Here is a 25078-nt window from a genome sequence, read left to right on the forward strand (position 1 = left end):
CTGGCAGCCGCTCCGGCCCCTCGCCCGCCGGCCCCGGCCGCTCTGAGGGCAGCATGAGGGACGGGGCTGAGGGGACGGTCCCTGGGCACCCCCGGCTCGGTGCCACCGGGCACGGGGAAAGCTGGGATCGCTGCCCTGTTCCGCAGTGTCCCTGCGGGATCCGCGGGGCTGGCCCGAAAACTGGGAAAATCGGGAAAAAAAAAATAAAAAAAAAATGGGCCGGGGCGGGCGATGGGGTCGGAGTGGGCTCTGACCGCGGTGTGTGACGGCGCGGCTGCACACGTTTGTTGGAAGCATAAAGGATTATGAGTTCTTTAATTAGAAAAAACAATCAGCCAACCAAAACCATCCCCCCCAAAAAAAACCAAAAAAACCCAACTCCGAGAATTTTCCACGAGGCGCCTCACGGCGCTCCCACTCCCTCCGCGGGGGACGCCGCTTCCCCCGCGCGGCGCTGCAGCCACCGCGCCCTCTGGCGGAGCCTGGCGGGGCGGCCGCACCCCCCCCGCGCGGGAATGGTCGGTCCCGGCCGTGCCCCGGACGCGCTCGGTGCGCCCGGAAGAGGCGGCGGCGGCGGGCGGGGAGCGGGCGGGACGGGCCGGGCCGGGCGGCGCGGCCGGAGGCGGAGCCCGCGTGTCCCGATCGCCGCTCCGGGCACCGGGGAGCGCGGGCCCGCCGGCCGCGGCGGCACGATGCTGCTGTTCGTGGAGGTGAGGAGACGGCGGCCGGGCCATGTGGCGGGAGGCGGCGGCGGGAGGCCGCGCACGCCGCGCCGGGGGAGGGGACGGGGCTGACACAGCAGATCCGGGGGCGGCGGCCGCGGGCGGGTGGGGGGGGGTCGGGGGGCGCTCTGGAAGGTTCCGCCGGGGCAGGGGGCGGGGGAGGCGCCGCCGTGACCTTCGGGTGCCGCCGCGGCCCGGCCGTGAAGGTGACGCGGGACACGCGGGGCCTCCCCGCGGCCTCCAGCAGCGGGCCCGGCCCGGGCCTCGGCACGCGGGGCGGCCCCGCGGGGCCGGCCCCGAGCGCGGCGCCTCGTTAATTGCGTTAATTAAACACCGGGGGTGGTTTATGGCGCGGGAGGGAGGGCGTTGTGCCGTTCCCCGGCGGGACGCGGAGCGCGGCCCGGCCCGGCCCTGGAGGTCACCGGGGAGGGCGGGCGCCGTGTCCGCTGCGGCCCGGGATGGGGCTTCACCTGCTCGCGGCCGTTCACGGGTTCGGGCAAGCGGTTCTAGCCTTTGCTGAACGAACCCGGGTGGCCGCCATAAACTTTGCACCGAGTTTTGTCCCAAAACGTGCAGGGAGCAAGGAGCTGCCGGGGCCGGGGGGAGTAACGGAGGGCGCTGGGCTGTGTCTGCCCGGGAGGGGAGGGTTCAGCTCGGCGGGTTCTGCCCGGGGCTTTGTTCGGGTGACGGGCGAGGTGGTGCTGGTGGGCTCACAAACACAACATGTGCTCCGTGGTTAGGAGCCTCTCAGTAAAGCAGTTTAGGAAACACGTTCTATTTCTTAAGTGAATCACCTCAGTTCTGAGCTGAATGTTCCTTGGCTTCGCGGGGAGGATTAAAAGTTGTTCTGAATACGGTGACAGGTCTGGAGAATTAGGGGTTGCGGTGTTCTGCTGGAAGAGGAGCTGCTGAGGCTGATGGGAGGCATGAGCAGCTGCCTCATCCCGGGCTGAGCGAGGCGAGAGGCCCCGGGTGCACGAGGCAGGTTCTGGAATGCAGGGATGGAGATGTGCATGGGAGCTGGAGCATATCAGGGAGCACATGGCTGCTGCTGCTGGTGTGGATGGGAGCTGGAGCTCAGCAGCACTTGGAGATTTTTAGGGAGACCTGAAACACAAACTCCCTAAAACTCCCTAACTGATCTTTCTCTGATGGTGTTGGGAGTTTCTGTGATCTTCATTCTGGAAGCCTCAATAATATTTAATTTAGAGTTCCTGGGGACCATATGGAATTTCTGAAGGTTAGGCACAGGATGGGTGGAAGTCCTGAGGTTTTCAGGGGGATTGGCTGAGTTGCTGTAGTTGCCAGTGTTTGTTTTAGATCTACTTGAGATGTAAATGTGGCAGTGTGTGAGGGGGAATTGGGTTTCCTTCAACATCCTTTAGTTCCCAATCTCTGCAGTGATGGCTGTGTAAGGCTCATGCTGTTTCATACATTTATGTTAGGGGCAGGCCTTTTTTCTCCCTCTAAGCCAGGATCTGTGTTAACAGTTGATAATGAGGTGCATTGGAATATTAATAAATTCATCCAGAGAAATGGAATTGATAATGGCTGCTGGGCTTTACTCAGATGGGTATGTGCTCTAAATTCCATATGTTTGTAATTTCTTGGGGAAATGGGAGTCTGTGTGTTTCAGGTGGGTGAAATGCTGCCCATGCTGTCTCCTGGTTAGAAATCCAGGATTGTGGGAGGCACTGAGTGTTGTTGGCCCTCTGGAGCACGTGAGGCTTCCTGTGACCCCACACTGCCGCTGTTGACACCCCTGTGACACAGGTACCACCTTCAGCCAGCACAGCTGTGCCTTGGCTTTTCCAAGGGCTGGAGGAGGCTCCCCGGTGGAAAACCCTGCAGCTCCTGGTGGGAGGGATGTTCCTGGGAGGTTGGGAGTTACCAGAGCACTGAACTGTCACCTGAAACCTGCCAGCAGCTCTGAAGGAGTTCTGTGTGTTGGTTTGACACCGACCTCTCCTGATCCAGCCTCTGAGTCTGCATCAGCTCCCCTCAGAGAAGGTGTCTGAGCCCCTCAGGGTCCCTACCTGCCTGTGCCCCAGGCAGCACAAGGCTTCTCTCAGCTGCCTCCCGGAGCTTTGCTGACCTTGGGGTTTTTCCATCTGCTTACGTTTCCATTTCTGGAAAAGGGTTAGTTTCTCCCCTCACAAGTTTGGTTAAATTCTCTTCTGGATTTTTTGCTTTGTTTCTGTTTCAGAGAGTTTTTCTACTCCAGGAAATCTGTCATAAGCTCTGGGTTAGGATTTTCGTTGCAGAATAATTTGAATTAATATTAAAATTGAATGTCTTAAAACTTTTGAGTGCATGCATTTTTGTCAACTTAATTCAATCTGGTTAAGTGTAATTTAGATGTAATTACAATAAGAAAAATAGCCTTTGCCATGTTCCAGAATGAGAATTTTGGAACAGCCAATTTTTAGGAGTTATTGGAGGAGAATCTTTGATCCACGTTTGCTGGAAGTAGTGTGAGCGAGAGGGGAAGCTGTGCTGAGGAGGAGAGCTTTGTCAGCTCGTGGATCCCAGCGAGTGTTCCCAACCTTTGTCACTCTGTAAAGCTTTAACCTCATCATGAAAGTTCCCGATAGCAGCTGGGAGGATCATGCTGCAGCCAATCCCACGGGCTCGCTGTTTGTAGCCTCAGTTAAATAAGCAAGAATTGATATTTTGGCCTTCTCTTCAGAAGAGCCGCTGGCCAGGATGGAGCGATTTCGCTCGTGGAGTGCAGCATGAATTTCCCAAAAGCTGATGTAAATTTAGGGACTTTTCATCCTCTGCAGTCCGTGGGGTTTTGCTGTTGAGATGAGTGAGAGCAGGGCTGCATCCTGCTGGGCTGTTTCTAGCACGAGGGGAAGTGGCCCACGCTCTGTTCCAGGTGTGTCCCAGCCACTGTGTTCACCACTTCATCAGAGCTGCTTTTAGTCCCAATCACCTCCAGAAATGCAGTAACCACAACAAAGTGTTTCAGTTTCACTTTATCACATTTATTCCTGCAAATTACTTTAGGCCTGAGCTCAATGCTACCCTTAGAGATGTAGGTAGTGAGGCATAGTTTATTTTTAGAAAAGAATGAATCATCTCCTGGATGTGTCTTGTTTCTTTTTGCTTTGTTGAGAAGTAAGTTCAAGGAACTGCTGGCTCTGGGTTTGTGAGCAGGAGCCCATGCGGGCAGGTGATGCTGCCCCAGGAGTGACCAGAAGCTGAGCAGAACTTAGTTTGGAACTGCTGAACTGCAGTGACAGCCTGTGGTTGCAGCAGGTTACTGGGTTTTGCTTTGCAGGTTGTTGTTGGGGAACAGCTACTCTTGAAATCTGCAAAGGGAAATACACGTGTGTCCTTTCACCCTGAACTATTTCCAGTTTTCAGCTCTGCTCCTGGGCAAAGATTAACGGGAGGGGAAGACTCTGTTGCTATGTGGATTAAATCAGTTGTGCGTGGGGGGTTTGAATCTCAGAGCTTTGCAAAAACCATGGTCTTTGTTTTGCTTCTCACACGGTTGTCTTGAACTTCTCCAGTTTTTGGAGGCTTCTTGTTACTGAGCTGGGGCTTGTCCTTGTAGCAAACAGCTCTGGCACGAGGTGTGACCTTGGCAGAGGAATTATCTCTAAAGCTATTGCAACTGCTTCCTTATCCTTGTGCTGTGTGTTTGAGGCCTGGTAGTGAGCCACTCCTTAACTTCAGAATCCAGGAGCCTGGCCTCCAACATACCCAGCTTGCTTATCTGTGTGGTTGTGGATATGAGCTGGATTAATGGCTTTCACCTTTTAAAGTCCAGCAAATTGCAGCAGTGAAGTGGAGCATCGTTCAGTGGCTGGAGGAACTGTCACAGCTGCTTTTGGGGGGTGTTGGGATATCCTGGGGGGAGAATTTTTGCAAAAGGGTAGTTTTATTCACTACCCTATAACTATAGTTATTATTTCATTATGTGAAAGGAGCAAAAGCCATGTTTTTCCTCCCTGCTGCTGCTGGATTGTTGGATTCCTCACCCAAAATGCCTTTGAGCAGCTCTGGGAGAGGGACCTTGAAGGATTCTTGTGCTGTGGGAATGAGCGTTTCTCTGTGCCAGGTGCCAGGCTGGAGTCTTGCACTTCTTATCTGTTTCATTTGTAACCCTTTGACTCTGGTTATGGTCCTTGTTGCCCAGACCCAAAGTGAGCAGATCCTGTTCTCTCCCCAGCAGGCTGGGATGGTATGTAAGTTTGTCTTGGCAATTCCAAACCTTTAATCTCCTTGGTTACCAGTTTAAGGAAATCATTAGTGTCTGTTGATGTGTGTAAGATTCCTGGGGGAATGGGGTAGGACTTGGGTAAGTTCAGGAGGAATCCTGACACAGCTAAGGTGGTGCTTGGTTAGTACAGATGTCACTAATTCCGTTGAGTTATACAGTTTCTTCTCCTTGACATATGTTTTTTTACCTTCCTTTCTAGGAAGGGGTCTGGAGGAGGGAAAATTTCCCTTTCTGGTGAAAGGGGACTGGAGCATTATGACAGTCAAGTCTTTAAAAGCTTATGAGTTCCCAGAGTCCTTGCCGAGTAGCCGCTGCCTCCGCTGATGTTGTCGGATGTCAATAAAGAGAGGTTGAAGGCAACACTTCTCATGGAGGTAGAAACGAAATACTTGGAAAATACCAAGGATTTTCCTGTTTTCATTGATAAAAAAATCACATAGGTGCTTAATAGCTGGGTAGACACTTGAGATGTGGAACTCTAGAGACAATCACTAAATTCGCCTGTATTTTCTGGCTTGACTTCTGAGGCTTCTCTGGGTTGCTCTCACTAACCAAAGTGTTCTGCTCTCTTCAGCAGGTAACATCAAAAGGTGCTGGCTTGAACCCCAACGCAAAAGTGTGGCAAGAAGTGCCCCAGGGCAGTGGTGAGGCCGTGCCCCCCACCAATGGCACAGAGCACACGTGGCAGGAGACAGCAGCAGCCCAGGGGACTCCAGCTGAGGGTGAGCTGTTGGGACAGGGGTTGTGACATGATGGCCCCTCCTGGGGGACCCTCGGGGAGTTCAGCTGTGAGGAGCAACCTCTGGTCTTGTCCTTGAGGCTGTCAGTGCTGATGGAGCAGTGGAAGGAAGAGGAGAAAGCAGCGGGTGGTTGGTGAGGGTGGTGGGTCTCAGCGGTGGGCTCTGGTTCAGGGAGGGCTCTGAGCTCTGAGCAGGATTCAGGGGCCCGGTGATGACCAAGTAACGCGCTAAGAGGGGAGCAGGGTGCTGGATGTGTAGAAATGGATTCATGACATTGCTGCACTTGAGCATCCACTGGACCCTGTGAACAGGAAAATGAGATCTGAGGGCCACCTGCAATCCTGGGGGACCGAGGTGCTGCTGAGAGCTGTCAGGAGCATTTGTTCTGGGGCAGACCCTGGGCAGTACCCATGGTTAACTCCTTCCCATTCAGGCTCTTCCACTGCAGTCCCATTCCTGTCCTTGCCACACAGGCAGTGTCCAGAACTAAGGATTCAACTGGTTTCACTTGTTTGGCTCAGACTCGATCTGGGGCGTAGCTAAGGTGACTCAAAGCATGGCAGAGGATGCAGAAGATTCCCTGCAAAATGGTTTAGTAAAAATTAGGAATAAAGAAGAGAACATTCAGCTTGTATGGCCTTGTCAAAGGTTTCTGGTAAGTCAGCAGAAGTGAGGAGAGAGCGCTGGGTTTGTGCTTTGCCTGACAGAAACTCATTTGTCTCTTCATAACAAAGTGAAGCAATTGAGGCAGTGTAAGCAATTTTCATCCCTTGTTTTCAGGAACCTCGCTTAAATATTTTAAATTTCATGTGGGAGGACTGGTTTTTAGATTCTCTGCCACTTTGGGGATCAATTTCAGGATCCTTTATTTACTTTTATTTGCTTTTCCCTGAGAGCCTAGTGCAAACCAGATCTTCCTGAAATTGGAGAGGTGAAAGTTCTATTCAACACAGAGTCTAAGAAATACAGGCTAAGGTTAGACACTCTCAGGTACCACTTTCCTGAGTATTTGTTTTAATGTTGGTAGCCAGAATTTTTCAATTGGGAAATACGCTGAAGCTGACAGGAGTTTTCCTGTTGTGGTGTGTTCCTTTGCCAGGTAACATAGAGATCTCAGAGGACAGCTGCAAGCAGTATGAAGTGATGTATTCCCCATCCTGCGAGGCCACAAGGAATGGCACAGGAGTTGATGAGGCATCAGCAAATGGAATTGTCCTGGCAACTGAAGATCTGGGATACCAAATCTATGAAGTGTCTGGTGAGTGTTGAAGTTCAAATGCTGCTGTCAGTGTCTGTAACCCCCCTGGAGCTGCTCTAAGTGTGGTGTGACCAAGTTGGAACTCTGACATGTCCATGTGTATCCAAGAAGCTCCAGTATAGCCTCAACACGTGGCCAAACAGGTGCAAAGTGGGATCAGAGGCATTTTGAGAGTGTGTAGTCTGGAGGTCTTTAATCATCTCGGATGAGCTTTTCCTCTTGGTCCTACCCAGAGGGATTCATTCTTGTTTTCTGCAATGAGATGTGTCCTTGCCTGATCTTGTTGCCATGAAGGTGGGAACTGATGGTGGATGTGGTCCCTTTCAGGTGATGGCAGCTCCACTGTGTCCCCAGAAGACATTAGAGAATGTTTGAGAAAACAGCTTGAATTCTGCTTCTCTCGGTAGGTGCAGTTAACTCAGCGTGGTATAAACCCTTTATTAAAATCCTTGGCAAATATCCCTGTTCTTGGCTTGATGTGTACCATCATCTTGATAAAAACACAAACCAGGATTTGCTGATGTGCTGTAGAACCCCATGGCACCTTCCAGCTGTTTCAGTCCTGTCTGTGCAGCTGTGCCCTTGGATGAGGATGACTGCTGTGCTCCACAGTCACAAGACATTGAGATCATGTACTGTGTGGCACCAGAAGTCTTTTTGGCACATCCTTTTTGCAGACCAACGTGTAGGGTACTGGAACTTCATTAAGTTTTAAAATTATCTTACTCTGCTTTGTGTTGATTTCCTGTTACTTGTTCCAGGAGAGAAAATCTGAGGGTGTTTTGGTAGTGAATAGTAATGATGAATATTTATTTAAGCCAGAGTTATCCTCTTGTTTTGAGTTTTTTCGACGTTCAGGATCTTTATTAAATAATCATTTTATATTGTTTCAGAGAGAATCTTTCAAAGGATCTCTACTTGATGTCTCAGATGGACAGTGATCAGTTTGTTCCAATATGGACAATTGCCAACATGGAAGGGATTAAGAAGCTGACAACAGACATGGACCTTATTCTTGAAGTTTTGAGATGTAAGTCTGGGATTTTGGTATCTGTATCAGTAGCACAAAGAATCCTTCCATGCTTCAGAGGGATGTTGCAGTCTCTGAGCTGGTTATGGTTGGTTGTTCTGCTAAATGGTGACAGGAACTTTACTGAGTAGGAGGCTGTTCCAAACTCCTGAATTCTCAGTCTTTGTTCCAAGAGAGTCTGCTACTGCTGAGATGTCCAAATTTTATACTTTATTTTCAGCTTCTCCGATGGTACAAGTGGATGAAAGGGGGGAGAAAGTCAGACCAAACCACAAACGATGTATTATCATTCTCCGTGAGATCCCTGAAACGACACCTATAGAGGTAAATAAGGAGAAATGAAATAAGTAACTCTTACTGGTTTTGGAAGGTGTTTTCAACAGGTCTTCAAAGAGCACCAGGAAAAGGTCAGCTGGTGTTTAATTGGATTAAACACGGATATTTTCCTTCTAGACCACATCAGTAACTTTTTCCGCCTGGGTGCAGTGTCAAAATATCCAAAACAAAAACTTATTGTCATTATCCCTTCCCATTATTTACTACTGTATTTAAACCTTCTTAAGTAAACTTTTTTTTCCACCAAAGCTGAGCTAGCTGGGCTTTTCTGGAAGGAAGTTTGAACTGGTTTCTTTTCAGATCCAAACATAAATCAGTCCAGGGCATAGCTTGGAATTCAGGCTAAATTTTTGTCACAGCAATAACTTTACTTGAAGTCAGACAGTTGTTTTGGCAGCAAGAAATGTTACTAAACATTTCTCATTCATTGAGCCCCAGCGTGAGCTGAGCTCATTATGCCTGAGGAGGGAGGATAATAAAATTCCTCCTGATACTTGGCAAACAGAATGATTTAGTTCTTTGTTTTTTAAAGTTGTAATACATAGTGTTTGTCTACCAGCATTTTTAATGAGTTCTTTTAATGCAAACTCTGAGCAGCTGCTTGTCCCTCTCTTTACAATCTGATTATTGCAAAACTGTCAGGTTGCCTTGACTTAGAAATATTTCATGGAATCATTGTTGTCTCCATGACTCTGCTGATCTAAAGCCACACTTTTCCTACCTGTTTCATATGAAAATATCACCAGGTCTACACAGATCTTGATTTTCTTACCAGCTGTGGCTGCTCTGTTTTATCTTGGGAGCCCAGGAGGCTGAAGTAGGATTTGTGGGCTAAGAAGCAGGTAGAAGAGGGTAATTTGGTCAGGGGAATAAGAAACATCCCTGGTCACGGGAGGGCAGCAGCTGAGGAGCTGGGGTATAAACTTGGGTCACTTTAGAGTTCACTGTACAAGGGCCCTGAACTTCTGTCCCCAGGAGGTGAAGGCTCTGTTCAAGAATGAGAACTGCCCCAAGGTGATAAGCTGTGAGTTTGCTCACAACAACAACTGGTACGTTACATTCCAGTCCGACACAGACGCGCAACAGGTAAGGCTGCCTTCCCCTCCACCCAGCTTTGCTCCTTCCCCTGCTCACGGAAAGTGCACTTGTGCTTCCTGTAGTAAAAGAAATATTTATTTACTGATCCCCTCTTTGTTGTTTTAAGGGATTACTGGCACATTTGGGTTAATAAGAGCAAAGGTGAGAGATTGTGGGGTTATAATGCTCTTGCCTTGGCGTTCTCTGGCCATGACTGGCACTAGAATCCTGAATTTGAAGAGTTAATTTAGCTGGGCTCACAGGGAAGCACATGACTGCACATTTGTGTTAAATCATGGAGCATCCTTTGGGAAGTACAACTTTATCAAGATATTCTAATGTTGATCTTTTTTTGTATCTGCAGGCATTCAAATACTTAAGAGAAGAAGTGAAAACCTTTCAGGGCAAGCCAGTAATGGTGAGGCTGCTTTAGCTGCTGTGTCTGTTGGGATTGCATTGTGTGGTTTCTGCTTGGATGATGGTGGCTGTTTGTGGGGGGTGAACCAAGGACTCAGCAGTGGGATAGTCCATAACTCTGGCTCTGGAGGCTGAAACGTGAACGAGGTCATGGGGAGCTCTGACAAATTACAGTTCAGTGGCTGCTGGTTACTCGCAGCACTGCTTCCCGGGGGGGTGAAATACATTCCTGTGCTGGCTTCCCTTCTCCACTTGCCCCAGAATCTGGGTTTGCAGAGCTCAGGAGAGGGATTCCTGCCACTGTGAGCCTTGAGTTGGCTGCTGCACAAAGCAGGCTGGAGCAAAGTGCATGCACTGTGAGAGGGGCTGTCATGGTTGGAGTCTGGACAGTTCCTGCATTTATCTTCAGGTTTGTAGATCACCCAGCTAAAGCAACGTGTGTCCTTCCCCTTATCATGCTGTGGGAATATGAGCTGGACTGATTTTATCAGTTTTTTGTCATTCATCAGTAATGAACCTTCACATCTCTCCAGCAGGCAAGAAAGATTCCATGTTCTCCTTTTCTCCCAGCTGACTCCTGGTGTGATTTGCTGTCTTGCAGGCCAGGATAAAAGCCATCAACACGTTTTTTGCTAAGAATGGTTACCGGGTCGTGGATTCCAGTGTGTATCCCCAGCCCGTGCAGACCCAAGCCCAGTTTGCCTCCCCCCTGTTTATGCAGCCTGTATATAGCCCTCAGCAGTACTCGATTTACAGCATCGTGCCTCAGACGTGGTCTCCAAATCCTGCACCTTACTTTGAGACACCACTGGTGAGTAACAGCTGGTGAGAAGGGGAGGAGCCCAGCCCATCAGGGATGATTTGGTTAATAATCACTAGGGTGAGTGGGTGTTGCAGGTTTCTTGGTCAGATCCTTCTGTTTTGTGACTCTTATGTCACGGCCCTGATAAAGCAATGCTGTCAGAGGAGCTGCCAGTCTCACCATTGGCTGCCACATATTTCAAGGAATTTTGGTGTGAAATTCCATTATCCTGCAGCTTGTGTTACTGGAAGAGCCTATAGCTTTTCCAGGAATGGGGGAACTGCTAAAACATGCAGGCTGTGAACCTGTGGGGATTTGGCTGGAGTAGTGAATTCATGCCACAGTAGATGCTGTAGCCCAGTGTGAAATTACAGCCATGAGTAACTGCTGAAGCTGATCATTAATCTGCAAACGTTCTCTTTGTAGCTCAGCCACTGAGACTGTTGTGTCTGTTGCAGGCCCCGTTTCCCAACGGTGGATTTGTGAATGGCTTTAATACACCAGGATCATATAAAACAAATGCTGCTTCTCTGAGTATAGGTCGCCCATTCCACAGGAATCGGTAAGAGAGTTCTGCCAGGGCTTTACTCCTGCAAAACTTACACTGCTGAGATCCTCAAGTGTTCCTTGCATGCCACATGCAGTGCTTTCTGATGGGACCACATTATTTGTTTTGTTTTATCAAAGGTGTGATGTTTTTCAACTTTATTTAAAAAAAATGAAGTAGAAGGCAGCAGCTTAAGATCCTAAAATAATGGACGCAGTGCTGGAGAGAGCCAGCCTTCAAAAGCCTCAGAGGAATTTTTGCAGACAAATAAATAACTTCCTCCTCAGGTCATACTTGTAATTATGTTTGTTATACACAGCTTATAAACTCCTGCAGCACAACATAAGCCTTTCCTGCTGGGATCAGGCTTGTGGAGCTGCTGGTTCCTGCAGTGGGAGTTGCTTGTCCTGACTGCTGCGTCCAACTGCTCGATGCTGGGGCTGTTCCTGTAATTTATTTGCTTTATCCCCATCTTTCCTGAGAGCTGTAAGGACTTAGCTCAGATACAAACACCGGGGAGGAGGAAACACTTTGTATTGCTGGAGCAATTGCTGTGTGAACACAATGGAGTAGTAACCTGTGTGTGGGGGTGGGAGTTGTTTGTGTGCAGCGCTGGGCTGGGATCATGGGAATTGCTGTTGGTATTGTTAGAGAAATCAGTCAACAGCTGCCAGGGCTGAGTGGGTTTGTGGTGCAGTTCAGGTCTGAGGCTGTTGGCAGAAGGGGAACTTCAGGCTTTGGTCTGTGGTGACTCAGCAGAGTCTTAGCACACACTGGAACTGGGAGTGTGACTGCCTGGAAGATGGAGCAGCTGCTCCAGTTGCAGCTGCTCAGCTCCCAACTCGCATCTTGACAAAGGTGGTTTGGCTTTTTTTTTGCTTTAAATTGTGCACAATCTTAAAAGCTGTAAAGCTTTCAGGTATGTGGGCCCTCATGGAAGTACAGATGCTTCAACTGTGCAAGAACTCCGTGTATCCAAGTGCTAGCCTTGAAATGCCTCCTTGTACATCACATCTGCATAACCCTAAGCTTTTAAAATCCTGGTTATGTAAAGGCCTCAGTTTGTAAGAGTTGGGTATTGAGGTTGCAGCTTTAGGGTCAGTGTGCTCTGCTGGCCCAGTGATGATCCAGTATCGCGCTAAGAGAGAACAGGTCACAGTTGGGGGCTGGGCAGCCTGTGCTCCCTGCTTGTCCTTCCTCCTGCTCTTCCTTCCTTCTGCTCTCACATCATTTCTCCTCCTCTCTGCTCTTTTTTTCCCCTCCTTTATCTTTTCTTGTCTTTTCTGCTTTGCTCTTCTGCCCAGACAAGACTGTGGCCTTCTCGATGACGGGTAAGATTATGAGATCTGAGGGCTGAGCAGTGACTTGAGAATGTGCCATTTTGAGAACAACTTGGACAAAATGGAAGAATTCAGTTGACTTTGCTCCACCTCCTCCCTGTGGTTGTTGCTGATGGGAAACTAAAACTTTATTGGGCCCTTAAAACTGGTTCTTGAAGCTGGGAGGTGTGAATTCATCTCTGTTCACCAAATCTGCTCTTGACCTGCAGAACAGCTTGTTTGGAGAGTTCATCCAGCTGCTGCTTTTGGGTTTCTGTCCTGGCCCATTAAACCTGATTTGTTTTGTGGTACAGACAGTTAATAGTTAACTACTGGAGTTTTCTCTGTAGCTAAACATTTGTTTAAGCCACTCGTATTTATTTTGCACTGATTTGTTGCAACATCTTTGTGGGAAAGGGAGATGGAGGAATTGTACTTTGGCTGGCACTAGGAGAGTTTTTTCTGATTTCATGGAATGTTATAATGAGTTTGTATAAAAACAGCAAGTGTGCAAAATCCTCCTGCTGCCCTTAAATTATGAGATGTGCAGAGTTTACCAAAGGAGAGAGAATTTGGGTTCTTGTCTTTGATCAGTGATGCATGGAAAACCAGTGAGGGGCAAAAGTAGAAAATAGTTGAAGACACCTAAATGCTGCTCCAGAAAAATGTTCCATGTTGTGCTGGATCTGAGCTTTTCTGGAGAATTCTACATTTAAGACCCTGAGCCAGAACTTGCAGCAGCACTGAGAGTGCAGAGCTTTGTCTGTGCTCAAAGGAACCACAGCTTTAAAGCTGAATAATCGATAACGGGGTGGAACATTTGGGGGTTGGGAACTGCAGAGTCAGTGCTGGGGGTTTGGGAATGGGAGCAGCCAGGCTGAGCCTGGCTGTGCATGGTGGAGCTCAGCTGCCCTGGCCTGATCTGCCATGTTCAGTCACTCCTGGCCTTGTGTCTCAGTTCACTTTGTTTGCCTGTGGCCAGATCAGTCTGTTCCTTGGCCTTGGCTTATTTCTCCAGCTCCATTTCCAATGCCCTGTGCCAGTGCTGCAGGCCCAGACAAAGGAAAAATTCCTCTTTGGGTTCTTCTGGCTCTTCTGTGACCCCTGGGTTTTGGGATTATTTTTTTTCCCCTCCCAGGTATCTTTTGGGCAGTGACCTCAAACAGGAGTTCAGGTGCTTGTTGATCTGTTTTTCTTGTCAGCTGTGAATCAGCGGCTGTGGTTCCTCAGCTCGGGGGTCCCACAGCTGCTGCTCTGTGCCCGCAGGGTGAAGCCCCATTTCCGCTCGTCCAGCAGCTCAGAGCACCCCGAGGGGCCACCCGGGGCCGGGGCCCTGCCCATGGGGGACCTGAGCAGAACCAGCTCGAGGAATTTTGTCATGGAGCGACACAGCAGCTCGTTGGCCGGGCACCAAGACCAAGGGTATTCCCAGAAGGATTCTCCCACGGCACAGCTGGAGCAGAACGGCGATTACGGCGTCGGCAGGGGCAGGTAAAGGGCTGTGTCCTGTGCTTGTGTCACACAGCAGCTGGGGCTTGGCTTGTGTGAGCCAAAGATACCAACATTCAGCACAAAATATATTTCTGTAAGGAGCAGCCACGAGAAAACTGATGCTTAAGTAAATCAGGAGCAGTAAATGCTGACCTGGGAGCAGGAGTGGTTCCAGCTTCACTCTCCAGCTGGTAGTTACTCTGATGAACAGCTGACAGTAAGACAGTGAGGTGTCTTTATTTTAAAGTAACTGATTTGTTCCCAGAATTAAAACAGATGCTGCAGTAGAGTTGGCAACTGTATTGTTGTAAATAATAAGTAAATCCTTGGTTGGGAATTTGGTGCTCCTCAGTATTTTAAGATTAATTGTTTTTATCTCTTTTGGCTCAGGGTTTAGACACTTGCAAGGGCAGATCAGTGAGAAATCAGACTAATAAGTTTATTATTATAAAATAATTGTCCCTGTTCAGGGAGCTGAGAAAGAGAAGCTGTTCCTGTACTGACTGTTTTCCAACTTCTTCCAAAGTTGGAACTTTGGCCCCTCCTGAGGAGGGAGAACATCCCAGAGCCATGTGTGGGGAAGGCTCAGCAGGCAGCTGGGGATGCCCTCATGCAGAGCAGTGCCCACTGCAGCTGGCTGGATGCACTGAGTGGTGTTCTTGTCTTTAAAGGAGGAACGTGTTCAGGGGTCGGAGGAGACGGGAGGACGACCGGGTTTCGGTAAGTTCTGCTTCCCTTTTTGCAGGGTGTCACACAAAGTGCAGAGTGTTGGCTTCCCACTTATTGAAGGAATGGCAGGGTGCTTAAATCCTCAGATTATGTTGGGGTTTACAGTTTTTCTAGGAAGTTCCCTGACAACTTGCTCAGGGTTTTCAGTGCTCAGTGTTATGACTCTTGTAACCTGTGTTTTCCCTCTCCAGAGACCTCAGCCTTCAGCAGAAACAAAGACTCAGACACCAAAGTTTGACTTGCTTGCATCCAATTTCCCACCTTTGCCTGGCAGCGCAGCAAAAATTCTGGGAGAGCCTGTGCTGGAGAGCAGGATGTCTGACATCGTTAAAGGAGTCTGCAAAGAGAAGGTGCCTGGTCTTGTCTCTGTACACACAGGAGAATATCTGGGTGCTGTGACTCCCTTTTCCCTGTTAAAGGCTTGGTTTGTTAGAGCCACCTATTCCAGTGCTTTAATCCCAGACTTCGTGGTGCATTTTCCCAGTTTTTTTGTGGGAATGCTAAGGCTCATGCAGTCACACTGTTGTAAACTCAGTGATGTTTAGGAATGAAGCGGGCAAAGGAGGAATGTTGGCTGTTGGAGTAGGAACAGTTTGGTGGAGTGTGGGCAAGGGACCTTTCCAGATGAATTCCTTCTTTGAGCTGATGGGACTAAGCACTGACATTCTGGATGATCCAGCCTCAGTTCTGGTTTCACCCACTGCTTTTGCCCATATAAGGAGGTATTGCTTTAGAGGTGGTGGTCCAAAAGAAGTAAAATTCCTGTCATCAGGGCTTGAGCAGCCTTTGGGACTACCCCACTTCTCAGAGGTCTTGCAGTGCCATATTGTGGAGCAATTTGAGAATGGTTCTGTATTTTGCAACTTTTGCTCTGTGTGCAGGAAAGCAAAGACTCCGTGTGCCCCTGCCCTGCTCCTGCTCCAGATGAACAAACGCCCAGCGCTGCCCAACCGCCCGTGCCCAGCGTGAGCTCCCCGAGCCAGACTGAGCCTGTGGTGCCGAGGTATGCAGAGAACATGGACATACCATGGAATCATGGCGTGTCCTGAATTGGAAGGGACCCACAGGGATCATCCAGTCCAACCCCTGGCCCAGCACAGACACCCCAACAATCCCACCCTGAGCATCCCTGGGAGTGTTATCCAAATGCCCCTGGAGCTCTGGCAGCCTCGGGGCTGTCCCCATTCCCTGGGGAGCCTGGGCAGTGCCTGATCTTCTCCAGAGGCCACCAGATGGAAAGAACAGATAATGGTGGGGATGGCTGTGCTGTTCTGTTCTGCAATTATGACTTCAAAGAAAGGAAATAATCTCTGAAACATGGGTGTTGGTAGGTTTTAATTTGAATTGTTGTTGGTTTATCAGCACGGTTCAGCCAGAGAGCAAACCAGAAGAAGTGTCTGCTCCAAAGGACGTGGCCAGCCCGGCTTCTCCACCGGCACCCGTCTGTCCCATCAGTGCTGCGAAGCCACCGAGGACAAACACCTCCTCACCTTCTGCCCAAGCAAGTGCAGCTCCTGCTCTGTCGACACAGGTAAGGCCAGAATGGGAATGACCCAGGGAGCTTGCTGCAGGATGTGCACGGGGTGGTGCTGCAGGATGTGCTGATGGTGCACCTGGGCTCCCCTCTGCTCGCTGAGCGTGTTGCTGCTGTTGCGCTGTGGCTTGGTGCCTGGGGTGGGCTGGGAGGTGCTTGTGGTGCATAAACCTCACTCTCCTTGCTCCCAAAGGAGCCTCGCAAGCTCAGCTACGCCGAAGTTTGCCAGAAACCCCCAAAGGAGCCACCTCCAGTCCCTGTCCAGCCTCTGAGGGAGCACCGCACCAACATCGTTCCCCCTGCCAAAAATGAAGAAAATGGTACGTTGGAGAAGGCTCCGGAGAAGGCTCCTCACGAGAGGGCTCCTCACGAGAGGGCCGAAGGGCGAGTGAAGGATTACTCCGGGTTCCGCGGCAGCGGGGCTCCCAGGGGAGCTGCTGGCAAAATCAGGGAACAGAGGCGCCAGTTTGGACGCAGATCTTCACCTCAGGGAGCGCCGCGCCGCGCGGGCAAGGAGCAGTACGTGCCACCCCGGTCACCAAAGTAACGCTGGGCCAGCCAATGATTCTCTGTTTCACTTGAGCTGTGGACTAAAGAGCAGCAGAGAGACTGAGGAGGGAAGGATTCGGGAAGGGGAATACTGAACTGGAGCGTGGCTTGTGTGGAGAAGTTGTGGAGGGTCCCAAAATTCATCTCTAAAAGTGATTTCACAAATGCTGGAGGATTCCAATCACTATAAATATAGAGATTATAATTTTTGTATTTTTGTTTTTAATTTGCAGAGGGTTTCCTGCTTGAAATCAGCTTTGGGATTGTGAAAGTAGCATTTTGACAAAGTGAAAGAGTATGAGTTGACAAATTAACCTGTCCCTCGGTGTAGGAGGAAAAGGACAAGAGAATATTATTTTTGGAAAATGAGCATTTCTGTAAAATTAGAACTTTTTGTAACCTATTTAACTTGTGGGCTGGTGTGTCTGCCATGGATGGCCTGGCATTGCAGGGGCCTCTGCAGCAGCATGAGCAGAGCAAGTGCAGCCAGAACTGTTGTCATCACTTAGTCACTGATGATGAAAACTGAATGTACTACTGTAGTGTAACCCATGTGTTTCCAGCTTGAAGTAGAGTCTCTTGACCTTACTAATATTTCATTCAGCAAGCTTTTTAAGGTATAAGTTTTGCAGGATACTGGATTGTAGATGAGAGTGCGTGGACAGCAGAAATTGTCTGGTAGATGCAGTGGAAGGAGGCAAAGGGAGCATGTGAGAATCTTTATAATGCCCTTTTTCCTTGCCTCCTTTTGAGGGCAACTCCTTAGGTTTGGGGTTTTGTTTGTTTGCTTTTTCCCTCTCTTGTTACTTTCTCTAATTTCTTTATTACAGACTTTAGTGCATTTTTCTTGGTGTGTTTTCCTGAGGCAGCCCCAGGGTGGGACGGGCAGGTGGCTACACAGCACCTGGTGTTACCTGCACAGGTAAGGAGCCTGGAATTCCAGCTGCAGATGCTGAATTCTGCCTTGCAGGTGGGAGCTCTGGGCACTCGCTGGCATCTCTGGATGACTGGGCAGCAAACCAGAGCTGTGGCTGGGTTTTCTCTGTGCTGACTCTGGAATAGGCTGTTGGCTGCTGTATTGCCAGAAATCAGGGTTTAGACTCCTGGGAACTCGTTGTTTACAGCTGATGTCATAGCAACTGACTCGTTTTTAACTGTTTAAAGTGGAACTAAAGATGCAGAGTTAAGGAAATCCCCTCTGGAGCAGTGGCTCGTTGCCAGCTGTATGCTGACTGAATTTGCAACACTATTGTGCAGTAAGTGGTTAAGTTTCAGGGTGATTAATGACTGAAATAGGAACATTGAGCGCATTAATCTGCCAAAATCAGCATACCAGGGTTCAAAGTTCTGTATAAAGCGTTAGGGAAAAGTAGCTTCCAGCAGTAAGAATCACATCTTTATTTTTTCTTCTTTTTTTTTTTAGTGAATAGCAAGTGTACAAATTTAAAGTTGTAAGTTGTGAACACTGGAAAACTCAATTGTGATATATTCCGTAACCATCTTAGTAATATATGCTCGTGTTGCCATAGAATGAATGTAAGTGGCAGTTAAAATAACTGTGAAATTTTTCATCTTCTGATTTCTTAGCCAGATAACCCTTGGCGACTTGGGGCTCAGTAGGAATTCTCTATCAACTGCTTGGAGAACACTCATATCTATTTTTATAAATATTATATATAAAGCCAGAGTTGTCATTTCTCTAACTTATTATTCAGCTTGGCAAGTGCTTTGAGTTGATTCATAACACAATATAATGTATTTATGCAGTTAACTGTTCATTTCTAGGCATGTTACAAAGAGAGAGTCAGAGAATCATCGAATGGGCTGAGTTGGAAGGGCCCCATCAGGGTCAGGGAGTCCAACTCCTGGCCCTGCACAGACACCCCCAAAATCCCACCCTGTGCCTGAGAGCGTTGTCTAAATGCTTCCTGAGATCAGACAGGCCTGGAGCTGTGACCCCTTCCCTGGGGAGCCTCTTCAGTGTCCCACCCCCTCTGGGGAAGGGCCTTTTTCTGATCTCCCACCTCAGCCTTCCCCAACTCAGCTTCCTGCCATTTCCTCGGGCCCTGCAGTATGTATACATATATATATTTATATATATAGATATATATATATGTATATATAAGCCCCCAAATCACTATTCACTTTGAAACTACCTGTACTGGGTTTGGGAGGTTTTTTTTTTTTAAATTTAGTGAAAAAAAAATCGTTGATCCCATCCACAGTTAGGGATTCTTACAGACCCTTCTCCGTTTATTTTGATAATGCTACTCTCATTGGAATGATGGGGAAGTTTAAATATTCAGTGTCAAAGTCCTGAAATGCAATGAATGCAAAGTTGAATTAGTTTTAAAGGCTCTAAACAATTCCTGCAGCCAAACTGGAACAAAAGAAGCCTGGAGGGTGGTTCATGGGCGCTTAGGGGAGTGTTCTGGGCCGTTGAGGAGCGTTGGGATGCTGACAGCTTGGGCTGTTTGGAGGAGGAATTGAGAGGGAAGGGCTGGTGCAGATGTGGCTCAGAATTCCCTGATCCAGTGGCAGCTTGTGCTGAGAGGATCTGAGTGGTGAAATGGATCTTCTGATCAGATGTGGGAAAACCCAACCAGCCGTGGCTCCATCTTCCTGGTGGGGTGGTGGGAAAGGGGTGCTCTTTGAGTCCTGGGGGGTTCCAGCAGCAGCAGGTGCAGCTCTTGTGCAGGGGAGGAAGGTCAGGCTGTAACTGTTGGCTTTTCCCAGCATATCCAAACTTCTCTCAGCTCGGGGCACTTGGAATGATTCATTTCACACCTGCGTGCGAGGATTTCACGTGAGCGTTTCCCTTCCACCATTTCCAGCTGTGGTTTGGGGTTTGGTTTTTTTTTTTTTTTTAATTCTTTTCTGTGCAGGGGGAAATTCCCAGTTGGATACAGAGGCTGTGAAACTGCAGTGGGGTGGGAGTTCTCCTCAGCACTGGGAGCTGGCAGGGACTGGCTTTGCCTCTTCCTCTCGTGCTGGGCTGGGGAGGGATCCTGTGTCTGTCCCCAGTAATTTGCCCGTTGGGGAAACTGGGAAGACTGGGACAGAGGGGAGGTTTGGAGACAGAGCCACAGCTCCTGGATTCACAGGAGCTGGTCCCTGTCACCGAGCCCCAGGTGCTCTCCAAGAGGCCAGAGCTCTCCGTGGTTCCCTCTGGCTGTAGCCCCACGGGATAGAAATTGTCCTGCTCTGCTGATATCAAATACCAGGAGGTGCAAATCACACCTAACTTTCAGTTTTAGGAACTGCGACTTGTTTTCAGAGTTGTTGACTTCTGTTAGGGACAGAAATGCACTTCCCAGTTCAGTTCTTTTCCAAATTACTGCCTGTGGAAAAGATTGGGGCACTCTCTCGTGCTTCTGCTGGGGAGTGAAAAGAAGAAATTCTTTGCATGTGATAGTAAAATTAAAAGTGCAAAAAGTTTTATTTCTTTTGATTTCTAACATTAAGTTAGTTTTATAGTATCTTACATTCCTGCTCTTGTTGTTTTGTTGGTTTTTTTGTTTTTCTTTAATTAGCCTGGCACAGTATGATGGTGCAGTTTTAGCTGTAGGAAAAAAAAAAAAAGTAACCCACTATTAACCAGAAGAGAAAGATGATACTGTGGCAGATCAGTAGCAAATAAGTGACTTAATCAATGCTTTACTGTAGTTAAATAGCTATGGCCTTACTACTTTGTCAATATCAGCTTAATTGTCTTGAAACTGTCTGCGATTTTTACTGTTCCCAGGTGAGTTTACCTGGGCTGAGATATCTGGTATGTACAGATGATATTTTAAATTTGTAAAATGCACCATTGTATTACAGATGATGCAACAGAAATGCACTTCGGGGGGAAATGGCTTCTGATGAGTTTTTTTTGTAAATCCTTGATTACTACAGATATGCAATAGAGTTTTTGTTTCTAATTTTGATATTTCCTTCTGAAACGTAAGATTGTTGCCATTAATCTGAATGATTTATCATGCTCTTCTTTGCGTGTATATATTCCATATAGTCTGAGCTTCCTTTAGGATGGTACATAATTTTGGGTTGTTGTAGTATTTTAGTTGGCTCTTCTCTTCAGTGCCTTTAGCTCAGGCACTTCAAGAGGTTCATTGAGTCTGTTTTTAATGTACAGTTGGGAGGACTTGAAATGGAGTTAAAGCAACTTATTTCTGAGAAAAAGAAATCCATCTGCAAACTAACCTGTAACAACTTTAAAATTTTATATTTAAGAACCAGATGTTTATTTTTATGGAACTTCAGTTATGGATACAGTTTCCAAAAAAAAAAAATGCAACTTCAAATGTAAACAGACTGTGCATAAATGGGTTTTGTTCTAATTTTTATAGAATACAAAATATTCAGATAATATATTGAGCTCGAGTTACTACAGACATCTTGTTCCTCCCGGATGAATCCAGCTTCCCCTTGGCATTGACGATCTCTCTTCAAAGTGGTAGGAAAGGAGAAAAAAGCGACTTATCTGGCTTTTAGACTGTCTGTTCTGGTTTATTCCTGTTGTCAAAATGTCCAAAACAAAATTTGTGTAAAGTAGGTTCATGCTTTAAGTGTTCAAATGATAATACATGTATTTGTATTTGTTTTTGACATTGCCAAGGTGCTATGGGAAATTGAAATAACAGTTAGAAAAATAAAGCTGATTTAAAAGAGAAAAAAAAAACCACACACAAAAAAAAAAAGAAAACAAACCAAAAAAAAAGAAAAAAAAAAGAAAAAAAACCCTTAAACCACACTTCGCTGAGCTCTTGCTTCTGTCTGTGGTGCTTGAAATGTTTTTAGTGCAGGTGTGGTGGGGTCCTGAGAATGGGGGTGACGGGAGGAACGGGGGCAGGAACGGGAGCAGAACCAGGGCTGGGGCCGGGCCCTGGAGCAGAACCGGGACCGGGAGCAGGGCCGGGCAGCAGGAGCAGAACCGGGACTGGGGACGGGCCCCGGCAGTAGAACCAGGACAGAGTGGGCCAGTGCTGGGACCGGGACCGGGGACAGGAGCAGAACCAGGACCGGGGCTGGGGAGTGGGAGCGGGCCCAGGCCTGGGGCCAGAACCGGGACCGGGATTGGTCCCGGGACGTGGATTGGGAGCAGGGCCGGGAGTGGGATCGGTCTCAGGGGAGCCGAACCGGGACCGGGATCGGTCCAGGACCGGGGACAAAACCGGGACCGGTGCCAGGACCGAGAGCAGAACCGGGACTGGGATCGATGCCAGGCTCGGGGGCAGAACCGGCCCCGGAATTGGTGCCGGGTCGGGGGCAGAACCGGCACCGGCCCCGGGTTCGATGCCGGGCTCGGGGGCAGAACCGGCACCGGAATCGATCCCAGGACCGGGAGCAGAACCGGCACCGGGATGGGTGCCGGGCTCGGGGGCAGAATCGGTGCCGGGCTCGGGGGCAGAACCGGCCCCGGGTTCGATCCCGGGCTCGGGGGCAGAACCGGCACCGGGTTCCATCCCGGGCTCGGGGGCAGAACCGGCGCCGGGTTCGATCCCGGGCTCGGGGGCAGAACCGGCACCGGGTTCCATCCCGGGCTCGGGGGCAGAACCGGCGCCGGGTTCGATCCCGGGCGCGGGGCGGCTGCAGCGCGGGGCGGGGCCGCGCGGGGGCGCAGCGGGGCCCGGGGCGCGCGCGCCGCGCGGTCACGTGCCGGCGGCGCCGGGCTCAGCCATGGCGGAGGCTGCGGCCGCTCCCGCTCCCCCCGCGCCCCGCGGCCGCTGAGCCCCGCCGGACCCGCGCCCGCACCCGCCCGCCGCCATGGCCGAGCCCGCGGCCGTGTCCTCGCTGCCCCGCGAGGTCCGCGAGCAGCTGGCCGAGCTGGAGCTGGAGCTCTCGGAAGGTGAGCGGGGAGCGCCCGGAGCCCGGCCGGCCCGGCCCTGCCCGCGGGGCGCCGCGGAGCCGCCGTGTGAGGGGCCGGCGGTGGCGGCGTGCGAGAGGGGGTCGGGAGCGGCGGGGGTGCGAGGAGCGAGGCTCCGGGGTCTGTGTGGGAGGACCGGGGAGGAGGGAAGGGCCCGGCCGGGGCTGGGGCTGTGTCTGAGGGGAAGGAGCGCTCGGAGCATCCTCTGTGCGGGGCAGCCCGGGGAGCCCCGGGAGAGCCCCCGGAGGGGCCCTCACCTGCCGGGGCTGGGTGACCTGACCCCCCCTCCCTCCCTCAGGAGTGTTTTTTTCCTTGTGGCCTCTTTTCCGTAGCTCCCGAGCCGAGGATGCGGAGCGGGAGTGAGAGACCCCGGGACAGGCAGTTCTGGGGCGGGGGACTCGCAGGAACTTCGGGCACAATAATGACGGCCAACCCTGTGTTATTCCCACTTTCCGAATAAGTTCTTTTGCCATAATCGGTTCGGAGCATGCGCTTTTTGCTGGGGTGTTTTTTTTCTGTTGTTGTTGTTTCCTTTTTTGCATGGGTTTGTCTTTGTTCCCCAGCGTTTAAAATACTGCTCTCGGTACAGCTTTGTTGTGAATCTCCCTTGTGGAGCCAGAGGGCGAGGGATGAAGCTGAGGCGGAGGGGGAAGGTTGCAGAGCAGGTAGCTCAGATTTGCATAATTTAAATTTTCCTCCCCCCCATCAGGGTACGGAACTCGATGCCAAAATCAGTGGCTCCTCAGGAGGGTTCACTGCATGCCTGGAATAACCAGAGAATCAGAATATCCTGAGTCGCAAGGGACCCTACAAGGATCATCCATGTCTCTCTTAGCATTAAAAATTAAGAAAAATCGAGTTGCAGGCACATCTTTCCTTGCTCTGTTTATCCCAGAGCCTACAGTGCACAAAAGAGACTTATTGACTCTTTGGAGATCAGGAATTCACTGCCAGGGTGAGCTGGGGGCTGTCAGCCCCCGCTGCCCACACTGGCACTCAAGGCTTTGCCAGCAGAAAAGGCCATGGCACTGCTTTCCTAACGCAGCTAAACCCCTGATGTTGGCTGGCTGGGCCTTTTGTTAACTCTTTTCCAGATAAACTTTCTGCAGACATTTAACTAAAGTGATAAAACTTTATCTAGTGTTTGCTTTAGGGGACTCCGTGATAACAAAGAATGAGGAATGGTGGTGTTGCTCAAAACGTAACATTAAGTAGATTTTTAAAAGAATTTGTTGAATGTTTTAAGCATTTGCTTGGATTTTCTGAGGTTTGTTTCTTGTGGCACTGGAAGCCCGTTGCGATTTGATCCTGTGATAGATTGTACTGCAAACTTAAAAATAAATGAATTCTGTTGCTGGACTGGCTGCTGTGACATCCCGCTAATCTTTAACGAGCTGCTCCAATAGCCTCAACTTTGGTGCTACAGAGTGAAGTTTTGTGGGTTATGTAACTAAGTCTCTGAATTTTAAATCCACTGCCCCTTTGTGAGTTTAATACTTGGATTTCTTAATATGCATATCAGGGATTTGTTTGTGCAAATCACTTTTTCCTGTCAAAAAAAACCCACGAGTACAGAGAATTCTGGGTGACTGTGTCCCCAAACTCTTGGGAACATATTTCAGGGGATGTTGTTGCTGAGATAACTGAGCTGTGGGAAGGGGGAGTGAGGTAATGTCATTGTGGAGTTCTTGAAAAATGCGCCCTAGTTTGAGGCTTAAGCTGAGGGATTTTGAGGCCTGTGTGTGCATTGTTCAGCTGAATATAACCATGGGCTGTTGACAGTAAACAATATTGAATAGAAGCATTTTATTAAAAATGGCAGCAGGGCTCCGTGTGCCACTGCTCAGTTGTTGCTCAGATAAGAACACTCGATCCTTTTTTTGCCACCCCCTTGTTGCTGCTTCGATTGTCTCTGACTGTTGACTGTGTGAATGTTTCTGTCAGGTTTTTTTTTGCATGGGAACACCTCATTTTTGGGAGAGGAGAGGAACTGCAGCTGCTGAGAGTAGCCCAGGCTCCCTGACAGCAGGAGCTGGAGATGCTCTGTCCTTGATGGACGGTGTGACAGTGGAGCGTACCTGGCTCCAGGGGCTAGGAACACAAATACTTTGTGGGCTGAGCCTTGCAGTGAATTTCATCCCGACATTTGGTACTACTAACCACCACAGAGTAGAGAATTTATAACAAAACAGGGGGAAATATAGTATTAAAACCTTATCTGGCGTTGTGGTTGTGAAAGGTGCTGCGTCAGCAAGCAGGATGCAAAGTGGAGCAGAGTTACTTTAATGTATGCTGGAAATAGAAATCAGAGTTTGCAATGATGAGCCATGAGAGTTTCTTAAGGAGCAATCTGTGCAGACAGAGCAACAGGACTAATTATACCTCTGGATTATTCCTTGCTGAGCCTTGTGGTCAGTGCACAAGGCA

At 49.4% G+C, this 25078-nt stretch overlaps 2 protein-coding genes across 9 annotated transcripts in view; both read left to right on the forward strand.

The window, feature by feature from the left end:
- The first annotated feature begins 588 nt into the window (after positions 1-588).
- Positions 589-21463, forward strand: LARP4 (La ribonucleoprotein 4). Of its 6 annotated transcripts, XM_064401299.1 has the most exons (17): positions 589-710; positions 5156-5330; positions 5531-5678; positions 6796-6954; positions 7282-7357; positions 7848-7984; positions 8205-8308; positions 9296-9406; positions 9762-9815; positions 10416-10625; positions 11075-11178; positions 13749-13973; positions 14645-14693; positions 14894-15052; positions 15584-15705; positions 16065-16233; positions 16430-21463. In XM_064401299.1, exons 2-17 carry the CDS (start codon positions 5280-5282, stop codon positions 16781-16783), a joined length of 2232 nt encoding a protein of 743 aa, XP_064257369.1. In that variant the 5' UTR covers positions 589-710; positions 5156-5279; the 3' UTR covers positions 16784-21463. The 6 variants fall into 6 exon arrangements, with proteins under 6 accessions (XP_064257369.1, XP_064257371.1, XP_064257372.1 ...); XM_064401301.1 differs by lacking the exon at positions 5156-5330 and having other exon boundaries at positions 594-710; XM_064401302.1 differs by lacking the exon at positions 5156-5330 and having other exon boundaries at positions 598-710; positions 5534-5678.
- A 971-nt stretch (positions 21464-22434) lies between these two features.
- The window catches only part of DIP2B (disco interacting protein 2 homolog B), a 61719-nt gene continuing 59075 nt past the window's right edge, over positions 22435-25078 (forward strand). For all 3 annotated transcript variants that reach the window (XM_064400941.1, XM_064400942.1, XM_064400943.1), the window contains exon 1: positions 22435-22633. In XM_064400941.1, coding sequence (XP_064257011.1) covers positions 22552-22633 — 82 coding nt within the window. In that variant the 5' untranslated portion in view covers positions 22435-22551. The remainder of the gene's footprint in view (positions 22634-25078) is intronic.

This window comes from Passer domesticus, chromosome 31 (assembly GCF_036417665.1).
Source record: "Passer domesticus isolate bPasDom1 chromosome 31, bPasDom1.hap1, whole genome shotgun sequence".
Lineage (NCBI taxonomy): Eukaryota > Metazoa > Chordata > Aves > Passeriformes > Passeridae > Passer > Passer domesticus.

Coding starts and splice junctions, on each gene's coding strand:
- LARP4 (XM_064401299.1), top strand. CDS start 5,280: ATGTTGTCGGATGTCAATAAAGAGAGGTTGAAGGCAACACTTCTCATG. Junction 5,679..6,795: donor CCAGGGGACTCCAGCTGAGG/GTGAGCTGTTGG, acceptor TTCCTTTGCCAG/GTAACATAGAGATCTCAGAG. Junction 7,358..7,847: donor CTTGAATTCTGCTTCTCTCG/GTAGGTGCAGTT, acceptor ATATTGTTTCAG/AGAGAATCTTTCAAAGGATC.